Here is an 18306-nt window from a genome sequence, read left to right as displayed (position 1 = left end):
TCGGCTATCTTCCTGCTGGTGCTGAGGTGGCTGAGATTGCTGAAGTCTCTGGACCTTTACTTCAGCCCTGGCACTGCCTCTGAGGAGTGCTGCTATGCAGAGCAGCCGAAATGATAGCTGGATGAAGGAAGATCAAGAGGAAGCCAAGGAAGGAGTCCCTTAACTTCATGTGAAGTTTTGCCTGAGGACTGTACGGGACCGTCTACTGCCAACGTCTATCTCCCAATGACCGGTGCGCTCTCACAGAGAGGGGCTCCTCAGGGTGCCGTCAGCCAAGCAATGTCAGCTGGCGGCCCCCAGGGGGAGGGCCTTCTCTGTGGGGGCTCCTACCCTATGGAACGAGCTTCCCCCTGGACTCCGACAAATACCTGACCTTAGGACCTTCCGCCGCGAACTTAAAACCTACTTATTTCGTCTTGCTGGACTCACTTAAATTTTAAATTATCAAATTGATTTTATGGGTTTTAAATTTTTTGTAAATTTTAGAGGGTAATATTTTATCTATAAGTAGCCATATCAAATAGGTTTTTTAAGGGTTGTTTTTAGTTTTGTATTGTTGTTTTCTTTCTGTATTTTATTCGTGCCTGTACACCGCCCTGAGTCCTTCGGGAGAAGGGCGGTCTATAAATAAAAATATTCTATTCTATTCTATTCTATTCTATTCTATTCTATTGCTCAGCAATGGAAATTCCAGTCGTAACTGCTGTCATAACTTGAAGATTACTTATAATGGATATATTGAATTTTACATGAAAGTATTTGTTTATTTTATGTATCCAGCAATATGAGTCAAAGAGGTTTGTTCTGACTGTGACTCCTGAAAACAAGCCATTTTTCATGGTATCTAAAAACATACTACTGAAAATAAGTGATTATTTATCACTTATTTATCACTGTCTGCTTGCCTGAAAGCAACACAGAGATCAAAGCTGTATGTGAGCAAATATCCCGACGTTAAGGCAGTGTGTGATTTTTTTTTTTTAGCCTGAAAAATATTAATTTACATTAAGGAGAACTTCAGATAATGAAACGCTGTATACCATTTCAATTCTCAGGAGACAACATGACTGTTTTAAACACTGCAGACTGGTTGTTGAGTTGCAGCACTCCTTCTTCTGCAACAAGTATGAGCAATCTTAGCATAATGCATGTGTGTGGTTGGGTTGATGATTCATTGTGTTGAGCATCTGATAATTTGCTTTGTTGTTTTTGCTTCATAGCTGCATCCCCTTCTATTTCTAGAAATCTTTCTATAAATATTGTACAAGAGAGTTGTAAGATTTTGTTGTAACAGACTTTCTGCTATATTTTACATCAATATAAAGTATATAAAATAAATTAAAACAAAGAAAAGCTGACACAATTTCAGCCTCTGGTAGGGAAAAAAAACATTGTGCATGGAGGAGAATGGATCTGTGTACTACCGCAGATCATTATAATATTAATGGGGTCCAATATAATGCTAGCTACTGATATCAAAGGTATTTGGAGAAATAAAGAGCAGCTGCGAGTTTTTGGAATCACTAGAACTGGGAATGTTCTATCTGCTCCTGAAAACAGTTTGGGAGCTTCAACTGGTCCAGAATGCAATACCCAGAATTATAGATATACCATGTCATGCCCATGTAACATCTTTGTTTCACACAATAGTTATGAGTAGATTTCTAGATGCAATTCAAGGTTCTTTTGATTAATTGTAAATTAGGTCTGGTTATCTAAGAGATCTTCTATCTTCTATAGTTTCTGTCCATAGATTCCCTCCGAGGTCCGTTGTGCCCTCCTATTACCATGTTTATAAGATCCTTCAAGGATTTGGGTTAGACTAGATGATAAGTACTCTGTTGCATTATTTTTAGAATGAACGGTCTTTCTTCTTCTGCAAGACTGTCATTTTTTATTTTTACATTTTTTTATTATGATTTTATTGCCACCAGAGCCGTCATGGAATTGGATATCCTTATAAATTTAATAATAAAATAAAATAAATACAGTCAAATATACCTCAGTAAAATCTATAGTAAACGTAGTTTAGAAATTCCTTCCTCAGATTTCCTGAGAAAGGAAAATAATTAATTCTTTTAATTAAGCTACAATTTTATTTAATCACGTATTTTTTGAGTAAAAGCTGGAAATTGAATTGCTAATTTATTTATATCTAACTATCACTTCCTTTCTCTTCTGGACTGCCTCTAAAATAGAGATTGGAATTGCCACTAACAACAATATAGATAATTTATACTTATGAACCTAAAATTATTTTTAGTGTACCCTATCATTTTGAAAAGCAATCCATAATAAATAATATGTGATTTAAAGTTATCTTTCTTTACTAGATAAATTTTTTATCTTGGCTGTGATATAAACTGTAGTTAGTTAAAATGGAAGCAAAAATTGCTATTTAAGTTTATAATCTAAGGTTTTATAAACATGAATCTAGGTTTCTAGAGAAACTGTGCCGCATTATTGTGCCATATTATTGATATGCAAAACACATGCTACAGACATATGATATGAAAAATCTCAATTAAAACACAAAGGTAAACACCATATGCACATTATGTTTTATGTGAAGACTTCGGGGTTAGACTTGTTTTATTCTATTACCTTTTACTCTAAGACAGGGGTCTCCAAACTTGGGAAATTTAAGACTTGTGGACTTCTAATTCCCAGAATTCCTCAGCTAGCATGCAGGTTTAAAACCTCTGCTCTAAGACATACTGTAGATCACTCTGGAAGAACAAATTTTAGAAATCAAAAGGAGGTGGGATCAAGAACCTGAAAGTGAAAAAAGTGTGGGGGGAATAGTTTTGAAAAGCCGTGTCTCTTTTTGTTAGAGGGATATTTGAAAAATGTAGTGTAAGTTCTTCTAGCTTTCTCCGTTGATCAAAATCAAATAATATTCAATTTAAATGAATAAACATTAGCATTTTTAATTTTAAAAAGTAGTGCATGGTTTTAAAGTTATGGTTTTATGGCTGAAGGTTATTCTAAGAATCTTATTAATTTTTTTCATTGTGTGTATAGTTTGACATATCTCAAATTTACTTACTTTTTGCTTTAGTTGACATGATATATGTAAATATAGAAATACAATCTTACATCTGCTCATTCTTCTATACAGTGTCTCTTCTTGCAGTCAAAACAGAGCCTATGAACAGTAATGACTCAACAACAACAAGTGGAGATGGATCTCTTGACAATTTTACTGGGTCAGGTAAAACACATAATTTGCTCATAATACTGCATGTAGATCTATATCTATAGTTTTTCAAACTATTCTTTACAAAAATAAACAGTAAATCATCTAATGCATGGGAAAATATGCCGGCAGTTAGTTTGTACCATTCTTATTACTTTTCTCAAGAAAGTGCCTATAGATACAATGTAAATCTGATGACAAGCTTTTCTGCTACTAAAGTTAGATATAATGAATTACAGTAACAGTAATGGCAGAAGAATTTAGGGGAAGTGTAATTTTGCCTATGGACAGCTTTCTACAATTATTGTCTCACAGATTATAACACACTAAAATCAGTTTCTGTGCCCTATCTTTCCACAATATGAAATACTATGAAATATTGTGGAAATAAATATGAAATAGCAGAATTTAATATTTAAAATCATTGATTTTATTAAACAAAAATAAGTATAACATTATTATTAAAAGTTGCAAATATCACCCAGATAGCAAGGAAGCAGAAGAATTTCTGGTTTAAATTCATAAAAAGAATTTCATTCATCTAAGAAATATGCTAATGTTTAAAATATAAAGAAATACAAAAACAGTTTCGGGATAATATGGGAAGTTGGCTTTGCTGTATGTAGTTACAATACATTTACAGTATTATACTCTGTTCTCAGATTAACTAGGTTCTAAAAATTTTTTGAGTGGCCATCATCTTAAGTTCATACTTTTCACAAAACATAGAATTGTATACTGTAATGTAATTACTTATAACTTTTTCTACTGCTTACAAAACCTTGTATATCATTCTTCTGGGCTTCAAAAGCCATTTAAAATATTTTCAACATTTAAAAAAAACTTAAAAGAGCATTTAAATTCTACAATATTTAGAGTTTATTTTAAAGTCATATATTAAACAGATATTTAGATGCTTTGTAAAGAGGGAGGCAAAAATTGTCAGTATACCCAGCGAAAAGTTTTGATTTTCTTTCTTTGTCAGCCCATTCATATCTTATCACATAGTGCTTTTGAAATTAACCGTGTTTCTTGAAATGCCATGAAGCTGAAGTGGAAGAGGTTTAATTATGGTTAAATAAATAAACATGATATTCAGAGAATTTTGCTCCAGAAACTAAAAGTCTTAAGTACATGGCACTTACTGCATGATTCTTTGTTTCCTGCCTAAAGTGTGTTTTGCAAAATGATTAGGAACTGCTACCTATCTGTAAAATGCTAAAGGCTGGCATATTGAAAAAAGGAAACTACTTTGAAGTAAAAGTATGATTGATTAGACTAAGGGCTTTTTCAGGGCTACCTTTTATACAGTGCTTTTATCTTTTTGAAAGTGAATGAAATGCAGATGGCTTAATAAAGACACTCTATGTTAGAGGGCTGATACGGAATGGCTTTGAAAGGTTTCGTTCACATTTTGGTATATATATTTGGAACACATTTGCCGTAGCCAAGACAGATGGTTAGACGAAAGAGAAACTTGACATTTTTTGGAATCAGTCCAGACTACGCAATATTCTTGAACGATTTTAATAGAATATGATTATCATCATTTAAGCTTCTGCAGAAAAATACAGCTGCTCTTTGTGTGGGCATGTATGATAGTTACCCCTACTGGTCCGTTTTCAGTATAAAATTAAATGAATGTATTACTTTCTAAAGAAAAATTAGTACTGCTTTCACTCTCACTTCATGAAACATTGTATTTTTATATGTGGAAATAATAGGATAAATACTGTCAACATAAGCCAGAATCCATTGCCCTAGCTAAACTAAGAACAACACTATTAACAAAAATCCAAAGAAATATGAAAATATGTTCATGATTCCTTTCAACAGTATTAGCAAGGGGATGAGATATGTCAAACTGGCCAGTGACAAAAAGCAGTGCTACAGATGCAAAATGAGCAGCGTCTATGATCCCACACTGATTTTATCATTTTGATTTAAATGGGCTAGTAGATACCCATGCTTCATTTTCTTTATTTTAAACTAGTGTTCTTTGGAACATATAGTTCTGTGCCATTCAGCACAAGAGCTTTTGAATCTGAGTTCAATGTGAAAAGTGGATGACGAAGCCTGGAAACCAATTATTAAAATTGTATTGGACTAACAATGTCACTTGTGTAAACTTCAGCAATTTCATTTTGTGGCCTCACTATTTTAGCCCTGCAAAAATCAGTTTTAAAAAGTTGAAAACATATGTAACAGAAATCATATACTTACTGAACTTATTGCTACAAATACAGAGCATTATGCTTACACCCCGTAATGCATATTATGCTGTCTTATGAGCAAGTTTCTCTGTTAACATTAATGAATTCATTCTGCATGGCATCATATGAATAGTTGAACGTAGAAGTCAGGAATGCTGTGTGCACCAAATCTTACACTAGCGTAACTGGATAACAGTCATTTCCCTACCTGTTGCCCACCTGTATAATCCACACATCTGGAGAGTGCCAGGATGGGGGGGGAACCTGCTGGCATAGTTGCTGTGCATATGTATAACATGATGTTGTGCATGGTGGTTGTGCATTTGCTGTTCCCACTGCTCTTAAATCAGGGGTCTGTAGTAAATGGTGGGTTTTGCTGACTCTTACTCCCATATAATTTTCATCCTATTCCTTGTTATTCCGTAGTTCATGTTAATTTTCTGAAACAAAATAAGATATGAGGTAGAAGTCTCCAGCAACTAAGGAGAGGTGAAAATTGAATATACAACTGGTTTGAATATAAATGCTTTCTAATAAAACAAATCTAAGTTGTAAAATACTGCTTATAAAGTATTCATCAGCATGGCAAATAATGACGCAAAAATTATATTCCATAAATGCTTGATTTTTCTTCCTGATTTTAGTTAAGATTTATTTCCATAAAATGTCTTCCATTCAAGCTTTTTATTGGTAATCTTAGCACAGCTTCATATAATAAAGTTTATTTATTTATAAGACTTATATGCCTGCCTATCTTATGGAATGACTCTAGCCGCTCAAAACAATCCATAAAATGCATAGTAAAAAACAAAAGTATTCTTTTCCACCCGGGCACCAGACCAGAGGTAGTAGTATTCAGCCAGTTCAAACCAGTAGCGTAAATAGCAAGTGGGCCTGCCCCCGCTCTATGCCATCCTATTTAGGCATGCTTTTGAGGCTGGGCATATGCATGGAAGGCGTGCGTGTGAGCAAAATGCATGCGCAGAAGGCCGGGCGCATGCTCTGAAGGCAGGATCGTGCACGAACTGGGTGTGCGCATAAAGCAAGCGTGTGTGGCAAACTGGTAGTAACATAATGTGAAACTCACCACTGCACCAGACTTATCATCCTCATAGTTCAACTCCATCCTAGGCTAATGCTTGGGAAAAGAGCCAGCTCTTCACGGTCCTTTGGTAGGCTAAGAGAGGAAGGATCCCTTTAACCTCAGGAAGAAGGATGTTTGAAAGGACTAGGATGGTCATCAGGAAGGCATGCCTCCAAGGTCTCATTATTAATCCATTAGGATGGGAAAGAAGAAGAGATGGGCCCACAAGTAACCTAGCTATATGCTATACAGAGTTTTAAACCTGACAACTAACACCTTGAATTGCACCCAGGAAGCAACTGGAAGCCAGCAGTGTTGTTATTCAAGTGAACTGCAGGACGTTTCAGCTGTGCATGCTGGACATTTTGCAGCTGTATGACTTTCAAGGGCAACCCCATATACAACACATTTCAGTAATCCAAACGGGCAGAATATGGCATGGCCTCCCAGTCCTGGAATAGTATTTGAAAAGTGTTTATTTGTATCTTTATGAAAACCTGTTCTGCTTAAATGCATCTGCCAAACTAAATAAAATCATAAAAAGTTAGACATTGTATAGATTAGTTATTTGTTTTCAGATAAAAATTGTGAAGAACACAATGCTACCAATTTCTTAAGTACCCTTAAGATTTATGACTGCTTCCTAATATGATTTGATTGCTTATTTGTTTCCTAGGTCTATCATTAAGTGTTGTACCTTATGATTCTTGATGAATGTATCTTTTCTTTTATGTATACCGAGAGCATATGCACCAAGACAAATTCCTTGTGTGTCCAATCACACTTGGCCAATAAAGAATTCTATTCTATTCTATTTAAAGCATTCAAAAAATTAAACCTTTTTAAAAATCTCAATAGCTGATAAATTGAACATTGTAAAATGCTTTTTATTTTACAGTGATAACAAGTAGTGGCTACAGTCCAAGATCATCACATCAATACTCACCGCAGCTATATCCCTCCAAGTTAGTGTGCATGTATATCTTAATATGTTATTTGTATATCAGTTTCTGCAAGTAATTTATTTAAAGATTTAGGAACTACCTTGGGTTTGCATAAAATACATTGTTATATGGAGATTACACTTTGACCCAGTTTAAACTCATTACTTGCTAGGTTAAATGCCATTAATGTTAGGTGATTTATTTATATGAAGAATCAAAGTTTTAAAATTATGAGTTATGTGCACTGGATAATTATTTTCTGGATTTGTATACTCCAATCATAACTACTACAACTATCCAGAATGCACACAGGCTTGGAGGAGGATGAATTCCTCCTGATTGAATCTGGGGTGCATAGACTAGGGGAAGTAATGGTGACAAGAATGGCACCGTATTGTATATATCTTTAAATCTTGTTATGGTTATGTATAACCCTCTATTAATCTTATTTTTGTACCTTTGCATTGGATGATAGTTGTAAAAGATTTTGAGTTTCATTTGTAAATCAACTACTCATACATAAATTTCCTCACTACTTAAGTGCATAGTACAACCATTGCTATTCTCTAGGACATTTGCTATCTTAGAACTGTGTTGCAGAACTTATGGTCTTTGTTATATTATTGTATGTATTTTATTGTTTTAATGTGTCTATACTATATTTATAGAAGTCTTAATCCATTATTGCATTTGTAGGTAATTTTATTGATAGAAATACATTAACCTGTATAATAAAATAGATTACAACTTATACCCTGTTTCCCCAAAATAAGACATCCCCTGATAATAAACCCAATCGAGTTTTTGAGCGCATACACTAAAATTACCCCCCCCTGAAAATAAGCCCTCCTCGAAAATATTTAAGCGCATGTGCAGCCGATCCCCACCATTTCCTCTGGTTTCCTCCATGCGCCCCAAAATAATAAGACCTCCCTAAAAATAAGGCCAAGCGCTTATTTTGGGGATCAAAAAAATATAAGACAGGATCTTATTTTTGGGGAAACACGGTACTTAAATTACTTAATTTAGTTTAAACCATTTATTTTTCATTCATCTAATTTTTCCTGACAAACGTATTCTTTGTCAAATGTTAGTCTTTGATGCATTAATTTTCAGAATCATATCCCTTGCTGTATCCTGCAGTCAATCTAGTATTTACTATAAATCATTCAATTTCTTGGCTGGTAGCACAGCACCATCTCCATACAAACTTACTTCCATATTCATGTCCCCAATCAATGCACCCCTAAGATCACTACAGCCATTCTTTCTACATTTAATTTTTAAATAACTTAACTGAATATTTGTTCTATTCAATGTTGAGTAACGGAATAACCAATTTGAAAGGGACCTTGGAGGTTTTCTAGTCCAACTTCCTGCTCAGGCAGGAAACGCTATTCCATTTCAGACAAATGATTGCCAGTATTTCTTGAGCTCCGTGTGTATTGTCATACATGCATTACTTCAATCATATGTTGTTATCACATTGAACAACCAACCTTCAACTCCATATTTGGATAATAAACTCCAAAATTCAAACCTTTACACACTATCATATTTTTTCTATATCAGTAAACTTTGTTTATCTAATTTGGACTCTTAGACAAAGTGGGCTAGAACAGTAAAGATTCTTTCAATTTCCAAGTGTGGATCCATATATATTTTGAAATGCCTCTTCACTTCAACACTTGCACCCTAGTCTTAGCCTTTACCATTTATTAACTCACTGATGTGTTTGTCATTTTTTCCTTCAGTCATTAATATTAAATTATACATTTCAATTCCAACATTTGATATGTTATTATAAATTTCCTACAATTCTCAAAAATACACTTGCTGCCATTCCTTCACTTCAGTTGCATTCCTAGTTCTTTCCTTTTACAGTCTAAATCCTCATGCCCACAGTCAAAACAGTAATTCCAACTTAAAAAAACAGTAGAGCTTGCCTAATCTTTCCACACATCAGTGAGAGCGGCCATGTCTTCAGTGCCTAATGAAAATCTAATAGAGTCTGGATTTCTTGAGGGATGCTGTTACACAGGCAGGTGCTGCCGCAGAGAAATCATGATTCCTGAGTTCAATAAGATTCAGTTGTTTGATAGCAGGGATCTGGATCATGCCCTCATTGCTAGACTTGATGGGCGGTAGAAGACAGCCAGACCCACAAATAATCTGACTGTTATTCCATGTATGGTTTTATAGGTAATAAACAGCATTTTGAATTGCACTTAGAAGCTCATTGGCTTCTTGCAGAGAAATATGGGTGTAATGCACGGGTGTCCAAACTTGGCAATGTTAAGACTTGTGGACTTCAACTCCCAGAAAAGCTGGCTGAAGAATTCTGGGAGTTGGTACACAAGTCTTAAAGTTGCCAAGTTTGGATACCCCTGGTGTAATGAGAAATGTCCCTACCAGTGCATTCTGGACCAACTGCAGCTTCCAAATGCTTTTCAAGTGCTATCCCATGTAGAACATGTTACAATAATCCACTGGGAGGTGACTGAGGCATGATTGTTTGAATCAACAATCTATGTATTATCTTATGTGACTGATAGGTTATTTTCCCCCATTTCCTGCTGTTTAGGCCCTATCCACATATTCTTTCAACGCCAGCAGCTCAAACAATGTCTGCCTATGCCAGTCAGACCCAGTATTCAGGAATGCAGCAACCAGCAGTGTATACAACCTACTCACAGACTGGGCAACCTTACAGCTTACCTGCTTACGGTATTTAATTTCCAGTTGTTCTTTATTTGCTTATGAATATGTTTGGCATCATGGAATTTCTTTGTTTCCCCTACCTGCTCCATTGATAAAAATCAGTTGAACATTAATTTCTTACACAGATTTGGGTGTAATGTTGCCGGGCATCAAGACAGAGAGTGGACTTTCACAAACACAATCACCATTGCAGACTGGGTGTCTTAGTTACAGCCCAGGGTTCTCCACACCACAGCCAGGCCAAGCACCATATTCATACCAAATGCCAGGTGAGTAATTCCTTGTTGTTTTTGAATTTTCTTAAGATTCATACATTAATGGTAAGTGTTGCAAATAAAATTTATTAGCTGTCCCAAGTCTTTCATTTCTTAAAAAAAGAAAAGAAAAGTATAATGATCTGAAATTTAACTTAGATAATCCGGTTGATATTTTTACACATTTAATGTAACTTATTTAAAATTTATAGAAGAGTTATTTACCAAAGTTATTAGAAGTGGTTAAAAATATTATTCATTGATAGTAATAAATTAATATTAATTAAGATTAAAATTGATAATGAGAATAATAATAATAATAATAATAATGGCAACAATCGTAATTAAAACCTATATGAAATAGCTTTTGAGAATCTGTATCTTGAGTATATCTCTGTATAATTTGTGCACCTTTTAAATTTCTTGGCCTGGAATACCATGCACAAAATTAATATTTTTAATATTTAGACACTTTTATATTTATGTACCGCTGTATCCTGACAAAAAGTAGCTATAATGGGTTTTTTAATTTAAACTTTATTCAGTTCCCAAAACTTTCAATAATAAAAAGCTTGTAGGTTCAGAGGTATTTGGGAGGGGATGGCATGTGATAAAATGTGTATCATGAGGCAAGCATCACTTGTTAAATATAGTGTAATGACATAAGCATTAAAGCACAGACTTTATGTTATGATATCATGATGCATATTCTGTTATTTTGGTTTAGTAATTGGGAATAGAAATGTTAATAGGATGAACATGTCTCCACATTAGAACACAACACTGTTTTTCACAGAATCAACAAGGATAAGCAACATTTTGGTGGTTGAAGATGGTACCTAACATGGCGAGAGGCTTATTGAGGCTGTAAAATGAGTGAAACCACATTACATTAAATATTTGTTCGCTCAATTTATATAGTCTCCAAACTCATTTTTATGTGTAATAGGCTGTAAAAATACATAGCAGCCAGGCATGATCAGTCATCCATACAACCAGGAGATGAGCTCTAACCCACACCCATCCAGTTCAACACCAGGTCTTCACGACCTTATGAAAGGCCAACAAGGATGAGGCTACTCTAATTTCAGGGTGAATTAACAAAAACTCCTCTTCTGGGTCCTGCCAGCTGACACTCCACAGTTGATGGTATTCAGGAATGAAATGGAATGGAATGGAATTTTTTATTGGCAAGTGTGATTGCATACACAAGGAATTTGTCTTAGTGCATATGCTTTCATGTACATAAGTGTACATAAAAAAGATACATTCATCAAGAATTCTAAGGTACAACACTTAATGATAGTCATAGGCTACAAATAAGCAATCAGGAAGCAATCAATATCAATATAAATCGTAAGGATACAAGCAACAAAGTTACAGTCATACAGTCATAACTAGAAAGAGATGGGTGATGGGAACGATGAGAAGATTAATAGTAGTGCAGATTAATAATCGTTTGACACTGTTGAGGGAATTATTTGTTTAGCAGGGTGATGGCATTCGGGAAGAAACTGTTCTTGTGTCTAGTTGTTCTGGTGTGCAGTGCTCTATAGTGTCGTTTTGAGGGTAGGAATTGAAACAGTTTATGTCCAGGATGTGAGGGGTCTGTAAATATTTTCACAGCCCTCTTTTTGACTTGTGCAATATACAGGTCCTCAATGGAAGGCAGGTTGGTAGCAATTGTCCTTCCTGCCCAAAATCCAATAGGACTAGTAGAAACAACTTGGGAAAGATAGTCCCATAAGTAACCCAGTCCTATGCCCTGAAGAACTTTAAAGAAAGCCAATGTATTCATGGTGCAGTGGTTCACATGTGCTGAGTAACTGGCATTAATGACTGCCCCCGCCAGCACATTTTACACCAGTTGAAGCTTCCAGGGACAGCCCTGCACAAATTGCATTGCAGTAGTCCAAGTTGCATGTCACAAAGACTACCAAGATGTAGTCAAGGCTGAGTTTGGAGAAGATTTTCCAGAGTTTTCTTTGTTGCTTTTTTAATAGCAATATGCCTGGTTCAGGGCTCGCAATACAATTTTCATATGTTCACACACCAAAAAACCCATGGTTTAAAGCAACTTTGAGGAGAGAGATTTCCAAAAACAATAAGATGAGATTCTACACAACCCAAGACAGCAGGCTTTTCAGCCTTAGCTGTTAAATATTAGAAGAGATCTTTTTGCTGTCCTCACCATGATTCTACTCCGTAACTATTTATGTTGAGAATGTTGGAGAGAGATGAGCTACTCTCTGTTTGATATAGCTATGGCCATCTTAAATATGGTCACTTCATGAACTAGAAGTTCTTTTAAATCTTAAAGCTGCATTAAACATCCTATCCCTCCCAACCCATTATCAATATATTTTTCCACTACTTTATAACAGCTGTATTAAAGAAAGGGAAAATCTGGGGATCAAGAAAGTACAAGTTTTGAAACTAAGTAGATTTGTTGATACATAAATGTCTATTTTCAGTGTTTCTGTGAAACAGTGTTTCTGTAAAGCTGTTTATGAAAGATGGATATATGGAATATATATAAACAATTACAAACATTGTTGATAGCTTGCTCAATTTTTAAAGTTCATGTTCTTTACAAACAATACTATACTAAGCTATAGTTAAGCATATCAAATTTTCTTTTTAAAAAGTTGAAGTTGTGAGATAAATGCATATTTTAATTACATACTCTTAATTTTCATCTGAAAATTTCATTTCTTATTTGTATGAATTTTGAATAATGTATTGCTTAGCTCTTATAGGGAATTATTCTTTTAACTCTAGGTTCTAGTTTTACACCATCCTCCACTATTTATGCAAACAATTCAGTATCAAATTCTACAAACTTCAATAGTTCACAACAGGTATGATTTTTTTTTGTCTATAAAGTACAAACTATTATGAAGTTGATTTGGCAATTTATTTGGACGTGTTGTTTATTTCTATTTTTAGGTTTAAAAAATTGATGTAGTTTTAAAGGTATAAGTCTTCATTAAAACATTGTTTGTAACATTCTAGGATTATCCATCATATGCAGCTTTCAGCCAAAATCAATATCCACAGTATTATTCAGCATCAACATATGGAGCATACATGACATCAAATAACACCGCAGATGGTACCTCTTCATCCTCATCAACATACCAGCTCCAAGAATCCCTTCCAGGTCTTACTACCCAACCAGGTACCATTCATTGATTTTTGTTCCAGTTATTTAGAATCATGGTATAGGTCCGTGATGGCAAACCTGTGGCACACGTGTAGGAAGTGGCATACAGAGCTATCTCTCTAGGCACCTGAGCCGTCGCCTGTTGCTCTTCCAGGTTCCGGTGCACTGGCCACCTGGTCTTCACGTGCGTGGGAGCACTGGAAGCTGGAAAAGCAGCCGCGCACTGGAAAGATGATCTTCCAGTTTCTGGCACACATGCGCAAAGACCAGGTGGCCGAAAAGATTTGCCAACACTGGTATAGGTTCATGTGTACATTAGTTGTAGCTAAGTGTACCTAAGTGCATGAAAACAGACTTTATTAGTATAAGGTGCACTTGAGGTGCACTCGGAGGCTTCAGTTAGTCCAGAATGCAGCTGCGCGGGTGATAGAGGGAGCTACACGTAGCTCCCATGTAACACCGCTCCTGCGCAGACTGCACTGGCTGCCTGTGGCCTTTCGAGTGCACTTTAAGGTGTTGGTTACGACCTTTAAAGCGCTTCATGGCTTAGGACCTGGGTACTTACGGGACCGCCTGCTGTTACCACATGCCTCCCACCGACCCGTACGCTCCCATAGAGAGGGACTTCTCAGGGTGCCGTCCGCCAAACAATGTCGGCTGGCGGCCCCCAGGGGAAGGGCCTTCTCTGTGGGGGCTCCCACACTCTGGAACGAGCTTCCCCCGGGTTTACGTCAAATACCTGACCTTCGGACATTCCGTCGCGAACTGAAGACACATCTTTTTATTCGCGCGGGGCTGGCTTAAATTGGATTTTAATAGTGAATTTTAGTAATTTTAAATGGGGTTTTAATTGACGGTAATTTTTAATTTCAGGCTAATTTTGAATAAGTTTTTTAAAGGTATTTTAATGTGTATATTTGTATTGTTGGTTTTATCTTGCCTGTACACCGCCCTGAGTCCTTCGGGAGAAGGGCGGTATAAAAATCAAATAAAATAAATAAATAAATAAATATAAATTTGACATCCAAGGAGTCAAATCTTAATCTCGCCTTAATCAGCAAAAATCCATTAAGCATTAGTAAAGAATCAATCCTTTAATCCGATTATCCCCAACAAGATATCAAAAGATAAAGATTTGGGGATAAGTTTCTGCGAATAATGAAAAATAAGGAAACTGCATCAATCATTTTCACCAAAGGTCTAGGTGACAAGTCATATTTGGAGAGCCCTTCAAAATGCTAGAAGGATGGGAATTAGTGAAATATTGGGCAAATTGCACAATCTCATTTCACACTGAAATAGTCAAGACATGAGGTGACCAGAGCTTGAGTGGCTATTTCAAATGTTCCTCCCTCTTCCACACACACACACACACACACCGCCAATCCATGAAAGGGTCTAGCTCAGATGAAGCAGGACAAAGGCCTTTCTGGATACAGCTGCTTATCAAGCAGGAGCCATGAGTCCAGAAAACTCCCAAATCATTGAATGGAAGTGCCACTCCATTCAAGATCAAAGGGGAAATATCTTCAGATCAGGACAGTATTAACACCCCCTGCCATTCCATTTTGAGAAGTATTTCTGACTTTTAAAGATTTGCATCCAGAAATGTACCACATAAGTATTTTGTAGCTGCTGCTACTCATAAACTCAAATGTATATTTACCCTGCTAGTTTCCAGATCTTCTGTTAATAGAGTATAAAGCTTGCAGAAGATAGCACTGCTTGGGGAAGAACTCATCAAATAGGATACAAAATCTTAATTTGCAACCTGCGTTTCAGAAAAGTGTTGATTCTGAACTGCCTGCATTCTCGCTGTTTTAAGACTATAAAGTTAAAAACTAAGGTTAGTCATAGATAGAAATCATTTACTATATTATGGTAGACATTTTCAATCTGAATACTTTCCTCTATTTCTGCACAATAGAGTGTTACACTTCATTAATATCCCTAACACTAAAAACTATTTCTTGGTGGCCTTCACATCTGCTCCTAGCGTTTCAGAGATGCGAGTTTCTTTGGTAAACAAGTATTTGGGCACATTCCACTTAGTGCTTGACCTTTATGAAGTAGGGATTGCATAATATTTGAAAGATGGAATGTTAAAGAACTTCTATCCTGGAAGAGAACTGTACATCCCATAGTATGGAAAATGGATTTATTTATTTAAATTTGTTTCTTATCTTAAAAATAGTTTGCTGAGATATGATTATCTGAGAGATTATATGGCGAGATTATACTCCTAGGATATCTTCTAACACTTATTTTATTTTTTTATTTTATTTTTCATATTTTTATACCGCCCTTCTCCGAGGACTCAAGGCAATGTACAGCATAAATAAAACATAGATATCAAAAAAATTTTAAATACAATATTCCATTAAAAATCTGATTCAATAAGCTGAATATTAAAATTACTGAGTAAAAGTTACTAAATAAATTAAACCCCTTAAAAACCCCACTAAAAACCCTCAAATTAAAAATTACCATTAGGCCAGCCCTGCTTTGGTGAAAGAAGAAGGTTTTGAGCTTGCACTTAAAGGTCCGAAGATCAGGGAGAAGACGTAGTCCCACAGGTAGATCATTCCACAGGGCCGGAGCCCCCACAGAGAACGCTCTTCCCCTGGGGGCCGCCAGCCGACATTGGTTGGCTGACGGCACCCTAAGGAGGCCCTCCCTGTGAGAGCGCACTGGTCGATCGGAGGTAACTGGCGGCAGCAGGCGGTCCCGTAGATATCCTGGTCCCATGCCATGGAGCGCTTTAAAGATGATGATCAAAACCTTGAATCGCACCCGGAAGATCACCGGTAACCAGTGCAGCCTGCGCAGGAGAGGTGTTACATGGGAGCTATGAGGCGCTCCCTCAATCCCCCGAGCGGCCGCATTCTGTACCAGATGGAGCCTGCTGGTGCTCTTCAAGGGGAGCCCCATGTAGAGAGCATTGCAGTAATCTAGACGGGAAGTAACGAGGGCATGAGTGACTGTGCATAACGAGTCCCGATCCAGGAAAGGGCGCAATTGACGAATCAGGCGGACCTGATAAAAAGCTCCCCTGGCGACGGCCGTCAAATGATCTTCTAAAGACAGCCGTGCATCCAGGAGAACACCTAAATTGCGCACCAATTCCCTGGGGGCCAACGATTCGCTCCCCACAGTCAGCGATGGAATTAGCTGACTGTGCCGGGACGCTGGTATCCACAGCCACTCCATCTTGGATGGGTTGAGTCGGAGTCTGTTCGTCCCCATCCAGACCCGAACGGCCTCAAGGCACCGAGTCATCACATCAACGGCTTCGTTGGGGTGGTTCGGGGTGGAGATGTACAGCTGAGTATCGTCAGCGTACAGTTGACAACTCACCCCAAAACCACGGATGATCTCCCCCAGTGGCTTCATATAGATGTTGAACAGGAGAGGCGAGAGGATCGACCCCTGCGGCACCCCACAAGTGAGTTGCCTAGCGGTTGACCTCTGCCCCCCTGTCAACACCGTCTGCGAACGGTCGGAGAGGTAGGAGGAGAACCACGGAAAAACGGTGCCCCCCACCCCCAAACCCTCCAACCGTAGCAGCAAGATACTTGCCTTTATATATTTTTATTCAATCTTTGTAATTTGGCAAATGCTCATAGTTAAAGAGTAGGCAGTTTATTTTCATTCCTCTTGAATAATTAGGGATTTACAGATAATACAAATTATCCATTTAAAGCTTTAGGAGTACCTTATTTGAACTATAAAATTGAATAAAGAATACTTTGTATTTTGATAAGTGTTTATTTACAATTCCCCCCCCTTTTTTTTTTTACAGGAGAGTTTGATGCTGTGCAGAGCCCTTCAACTCCAATCAAAGATCTTGATGAAAGAACGTGTAGGAGTTCTGGGTCAAAATCAAGGGGCAGAGGGAGGAAAAATAACCCATCCCCTCCTCCTGATAGTGACTTGGAGGTACATTCTTTTAAATTAATAGCAATATCAAGGTCAGGAAGTAATTCATACTTGAGAAAGAGAGATAAGTGAATACATATTAATAGAAAATGCTGTTCACTCAAAATTAGATTCAGTATTGTATTAAGAGAATTTTTTTAAACAAATAAATTTCATAAAGTTGCTATTTGATAACGTTTTCTTTTCTCCCTTGTTATGCCTACTCATGGAATGTAATTGAAGTATGAGAAGCCGGGGGAATCTACAGATCTCTATCTCAAGCTTGGAACCTTTATACTTCAAGCTTGAAATACTTTAAGCACTTTGAATGTCCATCCTGGATAAATTCCCTGAAACATTTTTCCCCTTTCAAACAGTTATTAAAGTTTAAATATCTTTTATTGGATTGAAAACTGAGAGAAAACTTTTTTTTCTTCATGCTGCTAAAAGATAACAGGGAAATCACAAAGTTACATGTGTATGGGATATCATTAAAGAGTTTGTGTATGTGTGTGTGTGTTTTCACAGAATAGTATATTTGATCATTTGTTAAAAAGCATAATAGCCCTCTTTAATAGGACCATAAAAGTTGATTCATAAATGAAAATTTTCTGTTATAAAAATTAAAATTGCTATTTGATATTTTTACCTAACAAAGCTCTTTGAAAGTGGGACACAAAGAAGAAAATTAGAGCATGTATATTTAATCTCTGTTTTTGGCTTGACAGTTCAAATATAAAAAAGCAGCGAGAGGGCTGGGCAGTGCTTTGGAGAGAGAAATATGCTTTGGAGCAGGGGTCTCCAACC

General features: G+C 36.6%; 1 protein-coding gene across 7 annotated transcripts in view; it reads left to right on the top strand.

Annotated features, from left to right (window-relative positions):
* EYA4 (EYA transcriptional coactivator and phosphatase 4) overlaps positions 1–18306 on the top strand; it is a 113140-nt gene that overhangs the window by 61405 nt on the left and 33429 nt on the right. For all 7 annotated transcript variants that reach the window (XM_058171547.1, XM_058171566.1, XM_058171589.1 and 4 more), the window contains 8 exons: positions 1056–1124; positions 3122–3214; positions 7395–7461; positions 10025–10167; positions 10287–10430; positions 13197–13276; positions 13431–13596; positions 17384–17520. In XM_058171547.1, coding sequence (XP_058027530.1) covers positions 1056–1124; positions 3122–3214; positions 7395–7461; positions 10025–10167; positions 10287–10430; positions 13197–13276; positions 13431–13596; positions 17384–17520 — 899 coding nt within the window. The remainder of the gene's footprint in view (positions 1–1055; positions 1125–3121; positions 3215–7394; positions 7462–10024; positions 10168–10286; positions 10431–13196; positions 13277–13430; positions 13597–17383; positions 17521–18306) is intronic.

Source organism: Ahaetulla prasina, chromosome 1, assembly GCF_028640845.1.
Source record: "Ahaetulla prasina isolate Xishuangbanna chromosome 1, ASM2864084v1, whole genome shotgun sequence".
Classification (NCBI taxonomy): Eukaryota; Metazoa; Chordata; class Lepidosauria; order Squamata; family Colubridae; genus Ahaetulla; species Ahaetulla prasina.
Note: the sequence above shows the minus strand (reverse complement) of the source record. Positions and strands in the feature narration are given on the sequence as shown.